Below are 19,657 nucleotides of genomic sequence, written 5' to 3' on the forward strand. Positions count from 1 at the left end.
CCATACAAATTTTCCATTTTTCTTATTTTCTTCTTTTTCTCTCAATTCTGCTTCTATGGCTTCCTCTGCCTCAGCATCATCCTCAACTGTATCTTTTGTTCTCCCCAACTGCAATCAATTAGCTCAAGTAAAATTGGAAGGGCCTGGCAACTACATACAATGGTTGTCCATCTTCTTACCCATCCTACGAAGCAATGAGCTTGTAGGAATTATTGATGGGACAGAACCATGTCCCCCAAAGATGCTGACCAATGAACAAGGTCAAGATACTCCTAATCCAGAATACTCCATCTGGACCAAGAAAGACCAGCACTTACTAAGCTGGATCAATGCATCTTTATCTGAGAAAGTCCTATCCACAGTGTATGGATTGGATACATCCAAGCAGGTATGGGCGGCACTGGCAAACAGATTTGCCAATCAATCTTGCCCTCATATTTCCAACATCAAGCAACAACTACAAAATCTTCGTCAAGGTTCCAAGTCATGTGCTGACTACCTACAAGCTGCCAAAGCTCTTGCTAATCAATTATCTGTGATTGGAAAACCTTTGAATGATGAAGATCTTATATCTTCCATCACCAATGGTCTCAATCCAAACTTTATTAATTTTGTGACTAATTTTGCCTTTGCAACTGGAGAGAAATCTCTTAGTTTTGATACTTTTCAGGATGTGTTACTCAATCATAAGATGTTGCTTAACAATCATCAAGCTGCAGCACCTGATGTCTTCACTTTTGCATTATTTGCTCACAAGGCAGGTCCTCGCCACTTTCATCAAAAGCCAAAAGGTTCACAGCAATTCAACAGACAGCAGCCTAGAGGGTATCATTATCCAAAACCAAATGGATACCCTGCCTTTAGAGCACAACAACAGCAAAATAGTCATTCTCTTGGTGGTCCCAGATTCAATAATCCTACCACTAGATTCTCCAACAGCAAATCATTGCAGCCGCATCAGCCTCACACCAATACATCACATTTCCCAAACACAACTCGGGCTCCCTGTCAGATTTGTGGGAAATCAAACAACCAAGCTCTTGATTGCTTCTACAGGATGAACTACTCATTTCAAGGCAAACATCCCCCACCTCAACTGGCAGCTATGGCAGCCCAATCAAATGCTCTTTATGATGAAGACCAAGAATGGCTTGCTGATAGTGGTGCAAATGCACATATCACAAATGATTTGGAGAAACTCACCATTCAGCAACCTTTTGAAGGCAATGAAATGGTTGGTGTAGGGAATGGAGCTAGCCTCAAGATTGATAATTCTGGTGCAATTCTACTTCATAATTCATCTGCATCTTCCAAATTTCATCTTAAAAATGTTCTTCATTGTCCAAATGCATCTACTAATCTCTTATCAATTCAAAAATTCTGTTCAGATAATGATTGCCATTTTATCCTAACCTCAACTCATTTCTTTGTGAAGGACAATCTCACCAAAGCAACCCTCTTGGAAGGCAAGAGTGAAAATGGCCTCTATCCTTTGTGATTTAAAGGACACTCACACAAATCAAGTCGTGCATTTGTAGCTTTGTTAGAAATAAGGACCTCAGCCTTGATTTGGCACTTTAGACTAGGTCATCCAGCCAATGATGTTGTTTCCCGTGTTGTTAACGCTTTTAATCTTCCTGTTTCATCTTTGCACATCAATAAAATAAACTTGTGTGATTCTTGCCAAATGGGAAAAAGTAAGAAACAACCCTTTTCATCATCAACTAGACAAACTGCTCTCCCTCTGAATTTAATCCACACTGATGTATGGACTTCACCTATTACATCCAACAGTGGATTCAAATATTATGTAATATTTGTTGATGATCATTCAGGATACACATGGATCTATCCTCTTCACACAAAATCTGAAGTATATGAATGTTTCATCAAATTTAAACTTCTTGTTGAGAACGAATTCTCATCCTCCATCAAACAACTACAATCTGATGGAGGTGGTGAATACACATCACTTCATTTTCAATCATTCCTCACAAAACATGGCATCCTCCACAGAAAATCATGCCCTTATACATCTCAACATAATGGCCTAGCAGAGAGAAAACTCAGGCACATTCTGGAAACAGGTCTTACGCTCCTTGCACATTCTCATCTTTCTAATACATATTGGGTTGATGTATTTCTTACAGCCACTTATCTCATAAACAGATTACCTACCCCAACTTTGAATAATGCATCTCCTTACTTCCAACTTTATCAAAAGGAACCTGACTACAAGAAACTCAAAGTTTTTGGATGTAAGTGCTATCCCCTTTTGCGTCCCATTGGCCTATATAAGCTTGAATTTCGATCCAAACCCTGCATCTTCCTTGGCTACAGCTATGCTGGATACAAATGCTTAGATCCTATTACTAACAAAGTTTATTTATCACGACATGTGGTTTTTGATGAGCAGAACTTTCCAGCAAAGGATCAAGCCTCTTCTCACTTGCCTTCCAAGATCAATGCTGCTGGTGACATGCCCTTCACTCTCCCTGTAAGTCTACTTCCTTCTTCATCACCATTTTCATTCAATTCTGATAACAATGCTTCAGTCAGAGATGCTCCTCACAACCAATCCTTTGTTTCACCTTCACCATCATGTACTGAACTGTCCACCTCCTCCAATCCAACCAATACTGAGCCACCTATCAATCCTCATCTACCTAACACTAGTATACCTTCAGACATTCCATCATCTACCATTGCCCCTGCCTCAGAACCAGCACCACCACCTCCTCCTACTCCAAATCCTTCTCAAACCTTTCTCCATCCTATGACTACTCGATCCAAAACAGGATCCACCAAACCAAAATAATTTCTAGAATTTCAAACCTATCACACCACCAAATATCCATTCCAAATGCTTCACCTTACCATCACTGACTCTACACCATCTTGTTATCGAAAGGCAGTCTCTAATCCTAGGTGGGTTCAAGCCATGACAGAAGAATTTGAAGCCTTGCAAAACAATAAGACTTGGACACTTTGTCCTAGACCTTTACACCAGAACATCATCCGCAACATGTGGGTGTACCGCATCAAACACAAGTCAGATGGCACCCTAGAGAGATTCAAAGCCCGGTTGGTTGCAAAAGGCTTTGAACAGCAGAATGGAATTGATTATACAGAGACCTTCAGTCCTGTTATCAAGCCTGCCACAATTCGTGTCATCCTCTCCTTAGCTGTACAGTTTGATTGGACCATAAGGCAACTTGACATTTCCAATGCCTTCTTACATGGTTATCTCCTAGAAGATGTATACATGGAACAGCCCCAAGGATTCACTGATTCAACTCATCCAGACTTTGTATGCAAACTTCAAAAGGCCCTCTATGGCCTCAAGCAAGCACCTAGAGCTTGGTTCAATAGGCTGTCCTCCTTTTTGCTGCACATTGGATTCACTGCATCCCTATTGGATTCCTCTCTCTTTTCATTACACTTAGGATCTACTCACGTTTTTATGTTGGTGTATGTAGATGATATCATCCTTACAGGCACCAATGACAAACTCCTTCAATCTATCATTGCTCAATTGCAGCAAGAATTCCCTTTGAAGGATCTTGGGTCACTTCATTTCTTTCTTGGCATTCATGTCTCTCTTACTGACCAAGGATTACATCTATGCCAAGCCAAATACATAGCTGACCTACTGCATCGTACTAATATGCAAGATGCCAAGCCCTCCAAATCACCATCATCTTCTGGACTCAAACTCTTTAAATTTGATGGTGATCCCTTGCCCAATCCTACAGAATATAGACAAGTTGTTGGTGCACTTCAGTATTGCACCGTAACTAGACCTGAGATTGCCTTTTCAGTCAACCAGCTCTACCAACATATGCATGCACCTTCAACCACTCACTGGTCTGCTGTGAAGAGAGTTCTTAGATACCTTAAAGATTCTGTTCATTATGGACTGTTGTATTCTAAAGGATCTCTTCAACTTATTGCCTACTGTAACAGTGACTAGGCTGGCTGCATTGATGACAGGCGATCCACAACTCGTTTTGCTATCTTCCTTGGCTCAAACCTTCTCTCTTGGTGTGCTAAAAAGCAAACTGTTGTCTCTCGTAGCAGTACTGAAGCAGAGTATAGGGCTCTTGCAATCACTACTGCAGAGGTTTATTGGCTAAGAATGCTTTTCTGTGAAATTCAGTTCCACCTCTCTTGTGCCCCTACAATCTGGTGTGACAATGTTAGTGCCTTAGCCTTAGCTTCCAATCCTATGTACCATGCTCGCACTAAACACATTGAGATTGACTACTACTTTGTGCGGGAAAAGGTTCTCAATCAAGACATCATCCTCAAATTCATTTCAACTCATGATCAAATTGCTGACATCTTCACTAAAGGTCTCTCATCAACACGCTTTCTTCAGCTCAAGTCCAAGCTCATGGTGGTTTCCACCCCCCATCAGCTTGAGGGGGGCTAATAGAGAACCTGCCCCAGCTAAGCCTTCTCTCCTAACTACTCAAAGTAAATCATCTCTAGCTCACTCCACTGATTGTGGAATCAGACAAGCTCCAGCTCACCCCACTGATTGTGGAGTCAAACAAGCCACCAAATATCATGCTCCACCTATCAAGCCATGCAATCCCCTTGATATTGGAAATCCATATCAATCCAGATCATGCGCACCAGAATTAAGGATACCATATCAAAGATCACATAGATTGAGTGCAACATGCCTTACACAGAATGATACTCATCTCCTCAATCTGCACACATAAGGAAACTTATTTACACTCATTCCTTTGTAATCCATTTTACAATCTGTACCTTAATTCTCTGTATTTAATATTTTGTAAATGCTTTGTGTATATAATGCCTTGAGCATTCCCTTGTAATATTCATTGAGAAATACAAAGAATTATTCTCAGTTCTTTTCATTTACAAGAATTTTCTCTGCTGTGATTGCACGGGGCTATACATCTAAAAAGTAGGACATGGCAATACGAAAAATTTCATTCCTTGAAGGACTATGCAGGGCTATACATCTAAAAATTTCATTCTTTAGGTTATGAGTGTTTCTTTTATTGTTTTATTAGGTTTGTTTTTCCAAGACTTGTAAGGCCATTGGCTTCTTCGTCTTTTTCTATATTTATTATTTCAAGTGTTTTTTTTTTTTTTTTTTTGGTTAAGTTTATGCTATTATAATCCGTCTGATAAAGCATTTATCTTTAACGTTGGTGGATGAGTATCCGTGTAAAATATGGATTCACATTAAAAGCTTTTGCGATTAGTCCATTTGATTTGTTATTATTTTTTTTTTTTTCTGAATTTTCCATTGTTTTTGTCTAGTCAAATTTCTTTCTATCATTGCTAGTTTCAAAAGTTATCCATTAAAGATAACAATTTTTTTTTTTTTTTAAAAAAAAAAAAAACAAAATTAATTCATGGAATGATATCCAATCTCATGTAATTCTTTCTACCAAAAAAAAAAAAAGAAAAATTTTCACTATTTTAGAGAAGAAGACTGCAAATTGAAAAAATTTGAAAAAAAAAACAAAGTTGTTATAGGCACAACGTGTGTTCTTAGTTTTGTTGGTGCATATAACTTATCCTTCATATTTAAATTAGAAAAGAAAGTATAGATATATCTACATTGATTTTTACGAATTTCCTTGGAACTGAAAATTTGTGTCCATCATCTATGGGTGGTGTCTTTGAAGGAAGACTATCATTCCCTACCCAACTAGACCCTCCCTACCCGCTCAACTCAATATCTTATAAGCTGAGATTTATTAGGTATATGCCGTATTTTTTTAAACGGTCAAGTTTTAATTTTGATTTTTTTAATAAAATTATTAAAAAAAAAAATTAGGTTGGAAGAAATTTTTTCGACCCAGTTTGAAGAAAAACTCTGTCTAATATAAAAGTATTTAAAAAATTAAATTAACTTTACAAAAATAATTCAAGAGAGATTGGCAACAGACAACAATCTCTCCTCCCAATTAACATAATACAACTGCATTGCTTCTTCTCCAGCTCATCTTCTCCTCCTCCTCCGCATTGCTTCTTCTCCGGCTCATCTTCTACGATCTTTGATTTTGTTTTCTTTGAGTAAAAAAAATAGAACTATTTCTTTCTTGTAATGATCATGCTAACCATGGTTTGTTTCTTCACCTTCACTGCAGCATCAAACCTGCCCAAATTGACTGCAGACTATGGTCTCTTTGCATGGTTGGGTGTTTTCCTAGCAAGTGCGGGACTCATTATGTTTTATAGGTGTAGCAGGTATGTTATTGGTAGAAAGTGAAAGACTTGGATCTACGTATACTGGCTGCATCAGGTTGAATTTTATACTGGTGGTCAATACTGGTTTCTTTTTTCCTTTTAGTTCCTAGCTCCATCCTTCACTTGACATCTATAAGTTCCTAATCTCATTTATGCTTACTTTTACAACTTGATGGCTCTCTCAATTTATTTTCTTCAAGTTATATCTTTCGGCTAATTGTGTTTTTTGGGTCAATGAACATGGCAATCAGCTGTCCATTGTCTCACTTTTTTCTTCTTCTTATGATTGGTATTATCTCTGTGATGGCAGCTGTCCAACACCTTGCTCAATGTTTCTTTTCAGCATTTACTATAAAATGTTTCTGAACTTTTCAGTAATAATTACTGAAATTTCATGTCTAGATGTAATGAAAATTGACCATGTACCAATATGCTTCTGCAGATATGCGTATAACTCACGGTGATGTGCTGATAGAATGTATTTTTCCCAAGATGAAAACTGCAAATATAAACAGAATGTTTCCTTTTATCAGTAAATTGCTCTTACACTCGGTGAACTTTGAACCAATATGACCTTCCCGGCCCTCCACCTTATTCTTTGAAATGAAAAGGTGTCAATTTGAGGTAGAGCTATCTCATTGGCTAAAATTAAATTGTTACCTCTTAAATTAAGAACCATCCCCAAAACTCTCCAATGAAGGAGAAGCCACCAATCATAAAAAATTAAAAAAAATTAAAAAAATCTTAAATCTTCGGTCATCTACAAAACTGTACCGAGCGTGCTCCTGTGTGCTTAACAAAATGTTTTTAGTAGCCTAACCCAGTCCCAACAGTTGTTCATTCAACACACTCAAATCCCTTTGAGCACATTGCTTGCTATCCTCCATCACTTGAAACCATTCATTAAAAAATGAATTGAATGAATCATTACCCCCAACAATGTTCTTCTCCCACCAACTCCTCCTCACAAGGAGGGCCTTGCGGATGTAGCACGCCGACACAACATACATATATTGCGCGAAACTTAAGAATATTAAGAGCATGAGCGATGGAAATTAGCCACAGACAAGGTTTCCATCCATCCAGCAATAGAAAATATATTGATTAAATGGTAAGCTGAAAATATTTTAGTTACCTGCAACAAACCCATGATAACATCTGCCCTGCTGGGGGTAGCTCTCAAGCACCCCATTTTACTAGGGGTGGCTATGGCCGGCCAGGGGTGGCCCAACCACCCCATGGCTTTGGGGAGTGATTCGGCCATCCCAACAACTAAAAAAAAAAATTGCTTTGCCCTTGAGGGTGGCCGGACCACCCCGAAAGGTCAACCCATTATTATTATTTTTTTTAGTTTGGCCCTTTGGGTAGCCAGACCACCCCAGTTGGGACTGGGGTGGCTTCAGCTAGTCTGGGGTGGTCCGGCCACCCCCTATGGCCAAGATGGCGTTGTTAGCCACCCTTTATTTTATTTTATTTTTTTTAAGGAAAAAATATTAAAAAATAAAATAAAATAAAAAAGGCCCCTCAAACTATCAGTCATTTGCAATATAGCCTCCAAATGTTCAAAAGATACTAAAGTAGCCCCAAACTACCAAATTGTATAAAAGGTTATTTTTTTTATATTCCTATAATACTCCTATTATTTTAACAAATAAAATAATAAAATAATTGTAAAAAAAAAAAACAATCAATTTTTTTAAAATACAAGAAAACCAATGGGCGAATAAAAAAAATGTTTTCTGGAATAAATAATTAGTCACTATAATTGGCCTAAATTACAAATTGCTTCATCTTGTATTAAAATAAAATCAAAGGTATGACAATTTTTTAAAAATACAAGAAAAACAATGGGCGAATAAAAACAAAAAAAAAAATGTTTTTTTGGAATAAATAATAAATAATTAAAATCAAAGGTACAGAATTTAACATCTAATAGTTCAGGGGGTCTTGTGTCACTTTTGAAAGTTTGGAGTTAAACTTGCCAACCTCTGGATAGTTTAGGGGAATAGTAGCCTCTATATCAGTGTTTGAGCCCGTGGACAGTAGCCTTTACATTTTGGAACCGAATTAAGCCAACACAAGAACTAAGACCAAAAAACAAATCCACTTACCATTTGCTGTAGTATTTGTAGAAATATTGTAAAGAGGTTGGTAGATATCAAGGACAACCAATATGAGACCAGAAAGGCAATTTCGCAACCTCTGAGATGTGGCATTGAGCTTTTTCGTTTTTTTTTTTTTTTTTTTTTTTTTGCTAAGCAAATAAGGAAAGGGCTACAAGGGAGGATCTTTACCACTTCTGATCTGAAAGGAAGAAGAAGTGGGAGATCCTAACAACGATAAAAGGGTGGGCTCCCTAACAACAAATCCCAAACAAACTAAAACAGTGCAACAATAATTACAAAGGGTAGGAAATGGGTCAAACAAGTGACCTGGTCCTCTCAAAGGGCCGCACATGGTGGTAACAGAAGCTAAAGGGGCACAGACAAAATCTAAGCCCCCAGAATGAACCCGCAACAACCACCGGAAGGTGATAGAAGCGGAAAGGGCATAGTTATAGTCCGTTGAAGGGACTGAAGCACAAAGAGTAACCAGCATAAATCCGAAAACAAACACAGAAAACATAAACAACAGAAAATACAAGCCCAACAAAAGCCACACAAGGCAGAGCATAAAATTAAAAAGCAGGAAAAAATCTCCAAATCCATAAATCAGCAACAGAAGCAGAGATGGCGAAGTCGCAGAGGCTCGAGGTGGCCGGAAGGTTGAGCGAAAGGCAACAGCGGGAATAGATGATGCCAGAGACGAAGGTGGAGAAGCGGGGCTGCCGGAGGATGACAAATCGAGCTTCAAAGAAACCGAATCGGAGACCCATGACAAATCCAAACGAAAAAACCATTGCCAAGGCTCGGAGGGGGCGGTGGAGCGTCGGAGGTTAGGCTGGAGTTGTGATTTGTGTATGAGATTGGATAAATTGCACAAGGCAATGGATAAGACCTCAAAAGAGGTGGAAATAACCGGACAAAAGAAATCACCGGTGAGAAGCAGCATGGTGAGAGAGGAAAGAGGGATAGAAGAGGGGAGGAGAGTTCTTCCCTCCTCCTCAGGCTTTTTTTCCTTTCTTGCTCTATGACGGCGCTAGAGAGAAAAGAAAGAAAACCTAAAAGAGATGTGGCATTGAGCTTGTTATTGAAGGAAAACTCAAGTTTATTTTGAGTTAAAAGAGATGTGGCATTGAGCTCTTTTATTTATTTTTTTAAAATAAAAAATGTTAGCAAACACTCAAGTTTCTACTCTTATCTTTATGTCATATCATAACATTTCGATGATGACTTATTACCACTAATAAATTGGCTTTTATGTATATTATTTGTAAAAAATAAGAAAATAAACAAATTCCTATGCATTCATTGATAAACAATTTTTTTTTTCTTTTTTTTTCTTTTTGTGTGACAGAGGCTATATGCATTGGGAGCAAGGAGAATTGGAGTGACACAACTGCCCCCAGTGGGATGCCAGTCAGTAGCCATGACAATATTTGGTTTGGGTAGCAACGAGTGTGTGGAAAGGTTAAACATTGATGCAATTTCCTTTTTTATCAATGTTCAACCTTTCCACACACTCGTTGGAGACCAACCTTAACTGGTTGTAATGTGTTAGGGAGGAGGGAATTTAAGGAGGGCTATAATTTGGACACCAACCTTTAAACCTTTGATCTTGGATTCCTCAAACACACACTAATCACCAAGCAAACAAAGATGGTTAGTTGAGAATTAAGTCACTCTTCCAAGAAACATTACCCATTTTTTAGAAATGCTTATTGGACAATATATTAAAGTGATATTATTTACCTACATTTTATATGAGAATTAAGTCACTCTTCCAAGAAACATGATCAATTTTCTAGAAAATCCTATTAGACAATATATTAAAGTGATATTGTACATTACTTACATTTTATATGATTATTTGAAATTAGGTTTGATAACTATCTCAATTCTCCTATAAATATAAGTTTTTTGTATTGTAAAATTATTTATTAAATAAGAGTATAATGTAGCTTTTAAAATGTTAATATGTAAGCGTAAGTTATAGACGCGATCATGTAAAATCTTTATGTTTATTTTATTTTATTCTGCTATTGTTTTATATTTTCATTTGATTATATTTTCTTTCAAATCGTTCATGTTTCAACATTACAAAAGGGTGGCTTTAACCGGTCTGGGGTAGTCCGGCCATCCCCAATGGCCAAGATGGGGTTACCAACCACCCTTTATTTTTTTATTTTTTTAATCTTAAATAATATTTTATTATTATTTTTTGCTAGTAGGATAGGTGTTCCATTTGTGGTTCAAAAATCCTACCAATGAACTGGATATTCTCCAGTCCATTTTGGACTGGAGCACATCCTTTTCCAAAGTAGTTAGGAGAAAATTTCTGTCATTTTTTAAAAAATATTTTTAAGACTCATTTACTGTCATTCTACTAACTTAGGAACCTAAACATTAATTTTTTAGAAACCCAAAGATATTGAATGACACTTGTCACCTATTGAAGTAGGTCGAAGGAAATTTCATCCAAACGAGTTTTGAAGAAATTTGTATCCTTTAAAATTTAGGTGCATCAATATGATATGGCTCTCTCATAATTGCAGCAAAAATTGTTATAGAAAATTGTAAGAGATCTCAATCAAATATAAATGAGTTAAAAAAAAATTAAAAAAAATTAAAAAATAAAAATTCTCAATTGCATATATCACGTTGGTAATAGTTTTCTTAAAAATAAGGAGAAAATCACTTTAGACCTCTAAATTACTAAGCGTTTTGAGAAGACCACACAAATTTTAAAAACTCTTAATTTAACTCCATGAACTTTCAATTTGATTCAATTGACCTACTCCGTCAGATTCAACTCTTAACTCCTAACGAAAGTCCCTAAAAAGACCAAATCACCCTTCAATTTTCGTTTTAAAAAAGAAGAAGGAAAAAATGGGTCCCAAGGTGACCAAACCGTAGGTCACCTTACTATAAGCATTTGGCTCATTAGCGTCCAGATTATTAGCGGCAACTACTAAAAGTTGCATCTAATGGTAGTATATAATCTTAGGCGCTAAAGAGAAAAAAATTAACATTAGTGTCGACTTTTGTGTCGACGCTAATAAGTCGCTGCTAGTCCTTCATAGGTTGGGTTGTAAAATTAAAAACTATTAGCAACTCAATTGTCGCCACTGATAATGGTCAATAGCCATATATGCGCTAGCTACTATTGACCATTATTAGCAACGACTTGTGAATTTCGTCGCTATTGACCCCTTATTAGCCATGACACAAATGGGTTGCCTTAATATAAAACTTAAAATTAAAAAGACATCTTAGTGACATATGATGAGAGGTGGCTTTTTGGGGTGACGCTATTGACCTTACATATATAATAGAGAAAAATTATTTCTTTTATATTTTTTTTTTTGACATGTCCATACAAGGGAAGGGGAATGGGGGATTCGAACTAGTGACCTCCGCTTCATTAAGCATAGTTTATAGCCGATTGAACTATCTCTTGGGGACATTTCTTATATATTAATTATTAGTTAAGTCATGTATTTTTCTATTTTCTATTCTTATTTTGTATATATATATATATATATATTCACAATGTCCATAGACGGTAGACCTCAAGAACATTTTGGGTTTTGGTGCTTGCATGAAACTTTTCCCACCAAAATTTTCAGTAACTCATTTTATACTAATTTTCAACCTAAATTTATCTCTTCTCGCTCGGTTCTCCAAAGCCAAAACAAACAAAGCGACACCTCCCTCCGTCCCTCCCTCCTTCCCACCCATTGTTTAATCTGTCAGTACTTGTGAGTTCTTTCTTCGAATTGTCTGATTATAATTTCACAGGAGATTTCCTTCATGATTTTATTGAATCACAGCTCATAAAATGTGATGGATTTGTATTTTTCTGAAATTTATTTATCAGTTTCGTCCATTTCGGTTATAATCCAGGTTTTTGTTTCTGTTAAATTTTTTACGCAAATCACAAAGAAGCATCGCCAAAGAACAAATTAATCGCAGATTAGAATTCAGTATTTGTGAATCTGGTAATTCCAATTCCATTAAGTGTCAGGTCTGATACTATTTTGGAGCTTGCCTTTCGAAGCTTTGTTCTCAACGAATGCCGTCTGTATCTCTAAATAAGGTATTTTGGGCTCCTCGTCATCGGTTTTTATGTTTTTTGGGTGTAATATTTTTTTTTGGATTGCATTAGATGGCAATATCCATTTTGTCTTTAAAAGTAAAACATCCATTGAATATTTTTTTTATGCTTAATGATCATAAATGCACTTAATGGGGGCAAGAATTTAATCCCAAGCAATTTGACTACTGCAACTTATTTTTGTCATAAATCTGTTACTTTTCATCTAGTTTGAAAATTTTCCATTTTGCTTCTTATGAGGAAGAACATACATTTCAAAATTAAGACAAAAATATTTTTTAAAAATAAATAAATAAATTCCTTGATCCTTTCAACAAAAGTCAGTAAATAATTTAAACATATTGATTTTTAGTGTCTTAAAAAGTAAGTGATGTATAACATTTTACAATTAAAAGGAGATTAGTGTCCAATTCAAAGTAACCAAAACTGTATAATTTTATAAAAACTCAATAAAATTTTTTTATTAAAAAAAAAAAAAAAAAAACACAACATGATTGGTGGCTCTCTTGTTTTAGGGTCAGACTTGACATTCATTTGTACTCTGGTTTTGATAGTTTGCTTGTTTCTTTGCAACTTTCGAATGACGTCGTTTAATCTCCATATTTTCCTTCCTAAAATTGAAACACATCGTTCCATATATTGGCAATCTGGCACTTTGGGGTGAGGCGAGAGGTGAGAAATTGAGAGAGAGAGAGAGAGAGAGAGAGAAATGGACTACAACCTAGTAACGCTGAAGCTGCAGTGCGCTCAGCTAAAGGACACGACGAAAACGCCGCTTAGAACGCCATGACTCTCGGCGGCATCCTCTTCCAACGCGCCTGGTTACAGATTCTCTCTCTCTCTCTCTCTTGTTTTCCCAAATTTTCCCAAAACACCCTTCCCCTTTCCCTCCCATTTGATTATGCGATTCTCTATTCTCAATCAATTTCTGTATCTCAGGGCATTATGGTCTCGGCCCCCGATGAAAACGACGACATAGAAGCGCCATTGCTTCTAGACGACGGCACCGGCATCTTCGAGCTCTCCCTCTCCTCCGCCGACTTTCGTCTTCATATTATAGCATTTCCAAGAAATAGCTGCGAAATTTGATAGTTTTTCTCACCCTCTCTATGTTTCTTTGTACTATAGGGATGTATGTGATGGTTATTGGAGGATACAGTGCAGGTGCAGTTGAGCCTCCAGTGATCAAGGTATGCTCATTGTTAGTTGAAAACAATTGTAATTTGTAGAATAGTGAGAGCAAAATTTTGAACATAATTTTCACATTGCAAATATTTGGGCATTGTGTATTTGATATCAGGTTCCCAAGATTGTTGATCTTTCAACGATCCCGGATCAAGAGGCGATGTGGTATCTTGAAATTATGGAGGCATACAAACTGTTTTACAGCCCCCTAATTGAAGAAGTTGTGTGATTCTGTCAGACCATCTCTCAGAGAGAGTAAGAATTTCAGCAAAGATTGATGCTTTTTGGTCAATCACTAAGAAGTCATCATAAATGAGGATTGTGAAACATTTGGGATATTTCACTTCATTTATAATTTGACATGTAGAATTCTCCTAATACTCAAAGGCCAAAGCTGTGTCAGTTTCCAAGAGTTCTAATACAAATTTAGGTAAAATTTACACTTAAACTGGCTTATAAGGGAAGAGTGTCAAAAAGTTTATATATACATAATTAAGATTAAATTTAACTCATGTGGAACACCAGGATCGGAATCGCTCCCACCATGACTTAACCACAAGTTCGTAATCTCTTCGATCCCATGTTATCAAATGATACATACTTCTAGGTAAAATTTTACCTTTAAAAATTAGCTTATAAGAGAAAGATGTTCAATAGCATATACGCATAGTTAAGATTAAACTTACTCCATGTGAAATACTAGTATCGTAACAAGTTCAAAAGCCAAATAAAGGGATTGCAAAAAAAAAAGTCTTTTTATTTTGTATTTTTGGTAATCCCCCATTCTACCTTTCTAAATTTATAGTCTCTATTACAATGAAACAGCAAACATGACAGACTTAATTCTCACTCATTTCCTTTTCACAATGTTCTAATGTTCTGTGGTTTGGCAACAAGAAAGTGTCAAAAGTGCAAAGTCGATTCAAGGTACAAAAAAAGCTCAAAATGATATTTGCTTTTCAAGCATTCCATCCCCACAACCTAGTGTATTGCATTAAGCAGCCAAATGTTTTGGATAACATGCATGTGGTCGCTTAAAAGATCCACTTGACTTCTACCTGCAAAACTAACAATGTAAAAGTGAGGCCGGGGGCATCGGCCAATCATTATTTTCATGTACGAGGCACAAATTCAATCTCTTGCAATCTTGTCCTGACAGCTAAATTTCGATGTTCCTAGCAGGATTCAGAAAAAAATGTATTCCTCCTTGCAATATTCTTTACAGGAATTTTCTTTGCTGTGATTGCACGGGGCTATACATCTAAAAAGTAGGACATGGCAATACGAAAAAATTTCATTCCTTGAAGGACTATGCAGCATTAAATCTGTATCAAGGATTAGCACTCATGAATGATGTATTCATAAAATATGTATAAAAATAAGTTTAATTGATGTCATATTGACAAATGAAATGGACAAAGGCAAGTAGCAATGTGTTGGTATCCAGTCATGCCAATAGACGTATCAGAAAACACAGAGTAGCAAGAACATGATCAGGGCTGTAAACTTGCAGAGCTGTTTTCAGATTAGTTTCTCGGATTTTACAGCAAGCAGGCCTCAAGGCAATGAGATATTCAGCCTAAAGTTTAAGTCCTAATTGGTTGGAAACAAAAGAGATAGGATGAATCAACAAATATTGTAATTCAAAGGGTTTTGTTTGACAATTTTTAAGACGGTGCTTTTTGTTTGTAAGTTAAGATGTGATGAAAGGTAAAAGTACTTTTGGGTGTTTTGTATTTTGAGTCGATTGTTATTATTATTATTATTATTATTTGGCTAAAAAGCAAAAAAATTACCCTAAAAATCGTTGCCAAACGAATCTTTTTCATTGCATTGAGAACAGCGAGTTCTATGATCAATAAACCACATAGTTGCTAGGGCACCAAGTCCCTCTCGTTCTACTTAAACCTAACAGACTTAAGATCCTTTTTTATTAATAAAAAATGACATATTTTTAAGAAAAGCACACTAAACTTAGCCAATTACAAGAAAATAAAACAGTAGAAGTAAAATCCAATTAGCTGATCAAAATGTAGAATAAAGAAAAGTCCTAAAATAATCCTAACTAAATTTTGATAATAACATAAAAGAAGCTTTAATTTGAAACTAGCTCTAGCAAATCAACCCATTGATCTCTCCCCTTCCTCCTCATTTAAGTTTCATTTCCATTTTAATTGCATGACCAAATGACATAGCATTACTCAAAACTAGGGGATCCATCAGATAGAAAATGAGCTTCATGTGCTGCCCACGGCCACGGGTGCCATGGCACCTTTGTCTTTGTGTTTGTTGGATTTTCCAGTTCACATTAAAATTACATAAAGCTGACATGTAATAATCAAACAAGATAATTATTCAAGTAAAAACTTTGTCAAGGCTCTACGATTGGCAGAAAAAAAAATCAGTATTCAAAGAAATACAAGATGTTGTTCCACTTGAAGCATTGCAACAAATAAGATCGAGTAGAAAGAGAGAAAACCAGCTTACTCAGAATATTTACGACAGCAATCAACCAATCTATTCACATTGACATTATCTTCATTAAGCTCACTTGCCATGTTAGTCACTTCAGCAGAGTCATTTGAAGCAGTCCATTGGGTTAAAATACAGATCATCCTTCTAAGCTGTCACAAAGGTTAAGGGAAACATAATATTGAAAGACAAGGCAATTTAAGCAAGTATAAGCCAAGGCAGTTGATAGAAGAAACCATATGAGCCTAACCAAGGTACTGAAAGTTCCTAGATCCAAATATGTCATTGTCCCTGCAAGGATACAGCTGTTCTTATAGCATTTGATTTTGTGCAATAAGTGGTCAAGCCCTCCTTATGCCCTTTGCTGGAGTCATTTAGTTGATGTTCGAGAAGATCATCTTCAATCAGATCAGATTTGCTTACAAGAACTGAAACATACTGAGAGAGACTTGACTGACTCATCTCATTTTCCTGAACATGAAATAGCAACCTTGCAATGACGCTCCAGAGTGCACTTCGGGCTTCTAGATCATCCGAAGCAAAAGGAAATATTTCAAGCAGCCCCCGTACGAAAGGCAAATCTGGATGGATCTAAAAAGTTGCTTTTCATTCTAATAGAAGATAGAAAAAAAAAAAAAAAAAATAGAAAGTATGCAAAGATGATGGCATTAGGAAAAAATTTGCAGATAAGAAACATCAATAATTTACCGTGTGAAATCTCTGAAGCTAAATCAGATACATCAGAAATAATATTTGCAATCAGTACTGCAGCAATAACACAAGAGCTGGCAACCTGCAGAAGAGATATCAATCAACTCGAAGAGCCCATTACAAAATATTCACAGGTTCTACCGATGCACAGTTTTCTTATGACGAGGATTTTTTTTTTTTGGGAAACTTCACTTACCCCTCATACTTTCGCGCTTTTTGCAGACACCCTCCTATTGTTCAAAAACTCTCACTTATATGTATCAAAGTTTGAGTTTCGTTCTCTTTGGCCCTTCCGTTAGGATTTTATGTGAAATCCTAACGGAAGGGGTCGCACGTGCCGTGCACGTGGGAAAAAATTACTCAAAACCCTGTTTTACCCCGGATACCACCACGTGTACAAACACCCTTAGGGTTTGTTCTAGAAAATCATCAGAACTCCAAAATTTAAAAAGGATTTGGATAGCCGTCTTTGTGAAGAACACAGGCCGACGACCACTGATCTTCGTCAATCCACCCAGTGAGTGTAAATCGCGATTCCACCCAGATTTAAATCGCGATACCACCCAAATAAACGAACTCCAACCCTAAATCGCGATTCCACCCTGATTTAAATCGCAATTCCACCCCGTGCCTATCTCATGTAGTTGCGTTGGAAGATTTGTCCGTGAGCCGTCTTCTTCGTCACTGCCATCTTTTCTAGGTATAATCCCTTTTGTCAAATGATTTTGGTTGTTTTATTTATAGGTATGTCGAGTCGTCGACCATTGTGGTCCCCTTTGTCCGTATGCCATGTTTCACATTGTGGTCCCCTTTTATTGTCGAATGTTGTCTATTTGTGGGTCATATGGTTTTATTGTCAAAAGTCTGTCAAATAAAAAAAGATTTGTGTACTGGTGGGTTGAGTGTTGTGCAAAAATATACCTAAATTAATAGGTAAATAATTGTACGTTTTACCTGCAAGTGCACAAGGTCAACAGAGTAGTATATGGTGCAAGTACAGGATCGATCCCACGAGGATTGTGATTTTATTTATAATTAATTAAAAATATCAAATTGTCACAGATTTGATATTGAGAAAAAGAAAATAAAAAGATAAATGAAAAAGTAAAGGTAAAGGCAGGGCTATGATATCCACCACTAATTATGTTAAACTAGTATATCAATATGCCAATACTTTGATTAAGTTATGCATATTTAATGTTTCCCAACCTAAGGGTTAAACTCTAACTCCTTAAGCTATTGATTTCCCTAAGCAACAAGTTAGGCATGGGTACATACTCTAACTCTTTTCTTTCCTAAAGAATTTAGCATGGTATATACTAAGTTGTTCTTTAGAAAAGCATATATTCTATGGAAATCGACAAACACACAGAGCCTAGGCCATGGTTGTATACTCCCAGTTCCTTATGTTGATTAACCCAAGAATCGTGGTGTGGATTCTTTTGTTACTTAAGTTAAACCCAGGACTCGGCTCATCCAAATTGATCTAACTAACAAGTCCATACCACATGCACATGTTGATCAAGCATACACATATGAAAAATTCATGCAAGCAGGTATTAATCAAGTTAAATAGCACAACATGATCATCACAAGGCGCCAATATTAAAATATTAATTTGACATAACTAGGGCTTCAATCTAGCCCTACTTAAGAGTTAATTACTAGACGCTAATAGTTAGTCACTTCAATTTATACAATACTTACAATATCCAATAAATTTCTTTAGTAGTAAGAGCAGACAACTCCAAAGTTCAAAAGGTATAGAATAATCAAGAATCAAACATTCAGCAAAATACCAATTATCAAAACATTATCTGGAAAGGGTGAAATTAAACAGCACTTCCAAAAATTACACTTATCCTATATCTATATAATATACCAGTATTTTACGGTTTTCAGCAAGCTAAAATGTACCTCAACTTTGTCAGGGAGTTTGACCATGTCACAAGCCAGTCTAAAAAGTTCCTTATTTGAACAGATTTCTTGAGAATAACCATCTATAGCAGAAAGAGCTTCAATTGCGCGAAGGACTACATCAAGAATTGGGTACCTGAAATTGTATGAAAATGAAGAACAGATGCAGGAAAGAAATTACTATCCAAAAATACAAACATTATAATACTTGCAACTAGTCATCAATGTGTATGGGACAAGGGGACTGCATATGCCCAGGTACTACTACTCAGGTGCTTAAAAATCTCCAAACACCTCATTAGCCAAAAGAAAAAGAAAAAAGAAAGAAAAAAATCGCTGTAATTTATCTCAATAAAAGCATCAGGAGGCAATATAAACCTCGTATGGCCATAAATTGCAAAGTTGAGTAATTAACAATTTTCTTGGGTTATAAAAATTGTGTAAGATAGATTAGTAACTCCTTCAAAAAAGCTAAATTATCTTTGTAAATAATCATAAAACCATATATTATACAAATACTAAAGCATTAAATATCCGATGTCCACCTACCAGCTACTATAAGAGACTTCACCCTTTTAATTGGATTTTTAAACAAAAATTGCTAAACAAGTACATTTGAAAATTCAGAAATTCAAAACAATAACACATCATATATACTGTGCTTGAGTTACCGAATATAGGTTATGTAACATAGTTTTAGGCCATTGATTGTTGGGCACGTGCCAGAAATTCCATGGCCAGCCAACCTTTCAAACATGGGCCCCAGTGATGCATATTGACTAGTCCAGCCCCCACGGCACATTCAAATTATTCACAACAAATGGCCAACTCAGCCAGATCACTTGACTCTCTTTATAGAAATGTAAATAGCAAATTGAACAAAGACACCAAATCTTACTAACAGCAGTTCATATAG

The 19,657-nt window shown here is 36.3% G+C and overlaps 1 protein-coding gene and 1 pseudogene across 1 annotated transcript; one reads left to right on the forward strand and one right to left on the reverse strand.

Annotated features, from left to right (window-relative positions):
• Positions 1-13,165: 13,165 nt before the first annotated feature.
• LOC132162823 (uncharacterized) lies at positions 13,166-13,870 on the forward strand. The gene is given in 5 exon segments (XM_059573045.1): positions 13,166-13,217; positions 13,220-13,281; positions 13,393-13,517; positions 13,580-13,646; positions 13,757-13,870. Coding segments are annotated over 5 exon segments (420 nt in total).
• A 518-nt stretch (positions 13,871-14,388) lies between these two features.
• LOC132162824 (uncharacterized) overlaps positions 14,389-19,657 on the reverse strand; it is an 8,681-nt pseudogene continuing 3,412 nt past the window's right edge.

Source organism: Corylus avellana, chromosome ca10, assembly GCF_901000735.1.
Source record: "Corylus avellana chromosome ca10, CavTom2PMs-1.0".
Taxonomy (NCBI): Eukaryota; Viridiplantae; Streptophyta; class Magnoliopsida; order Fagales; family Betulaceae; genus Corylus; species Corylus avellana.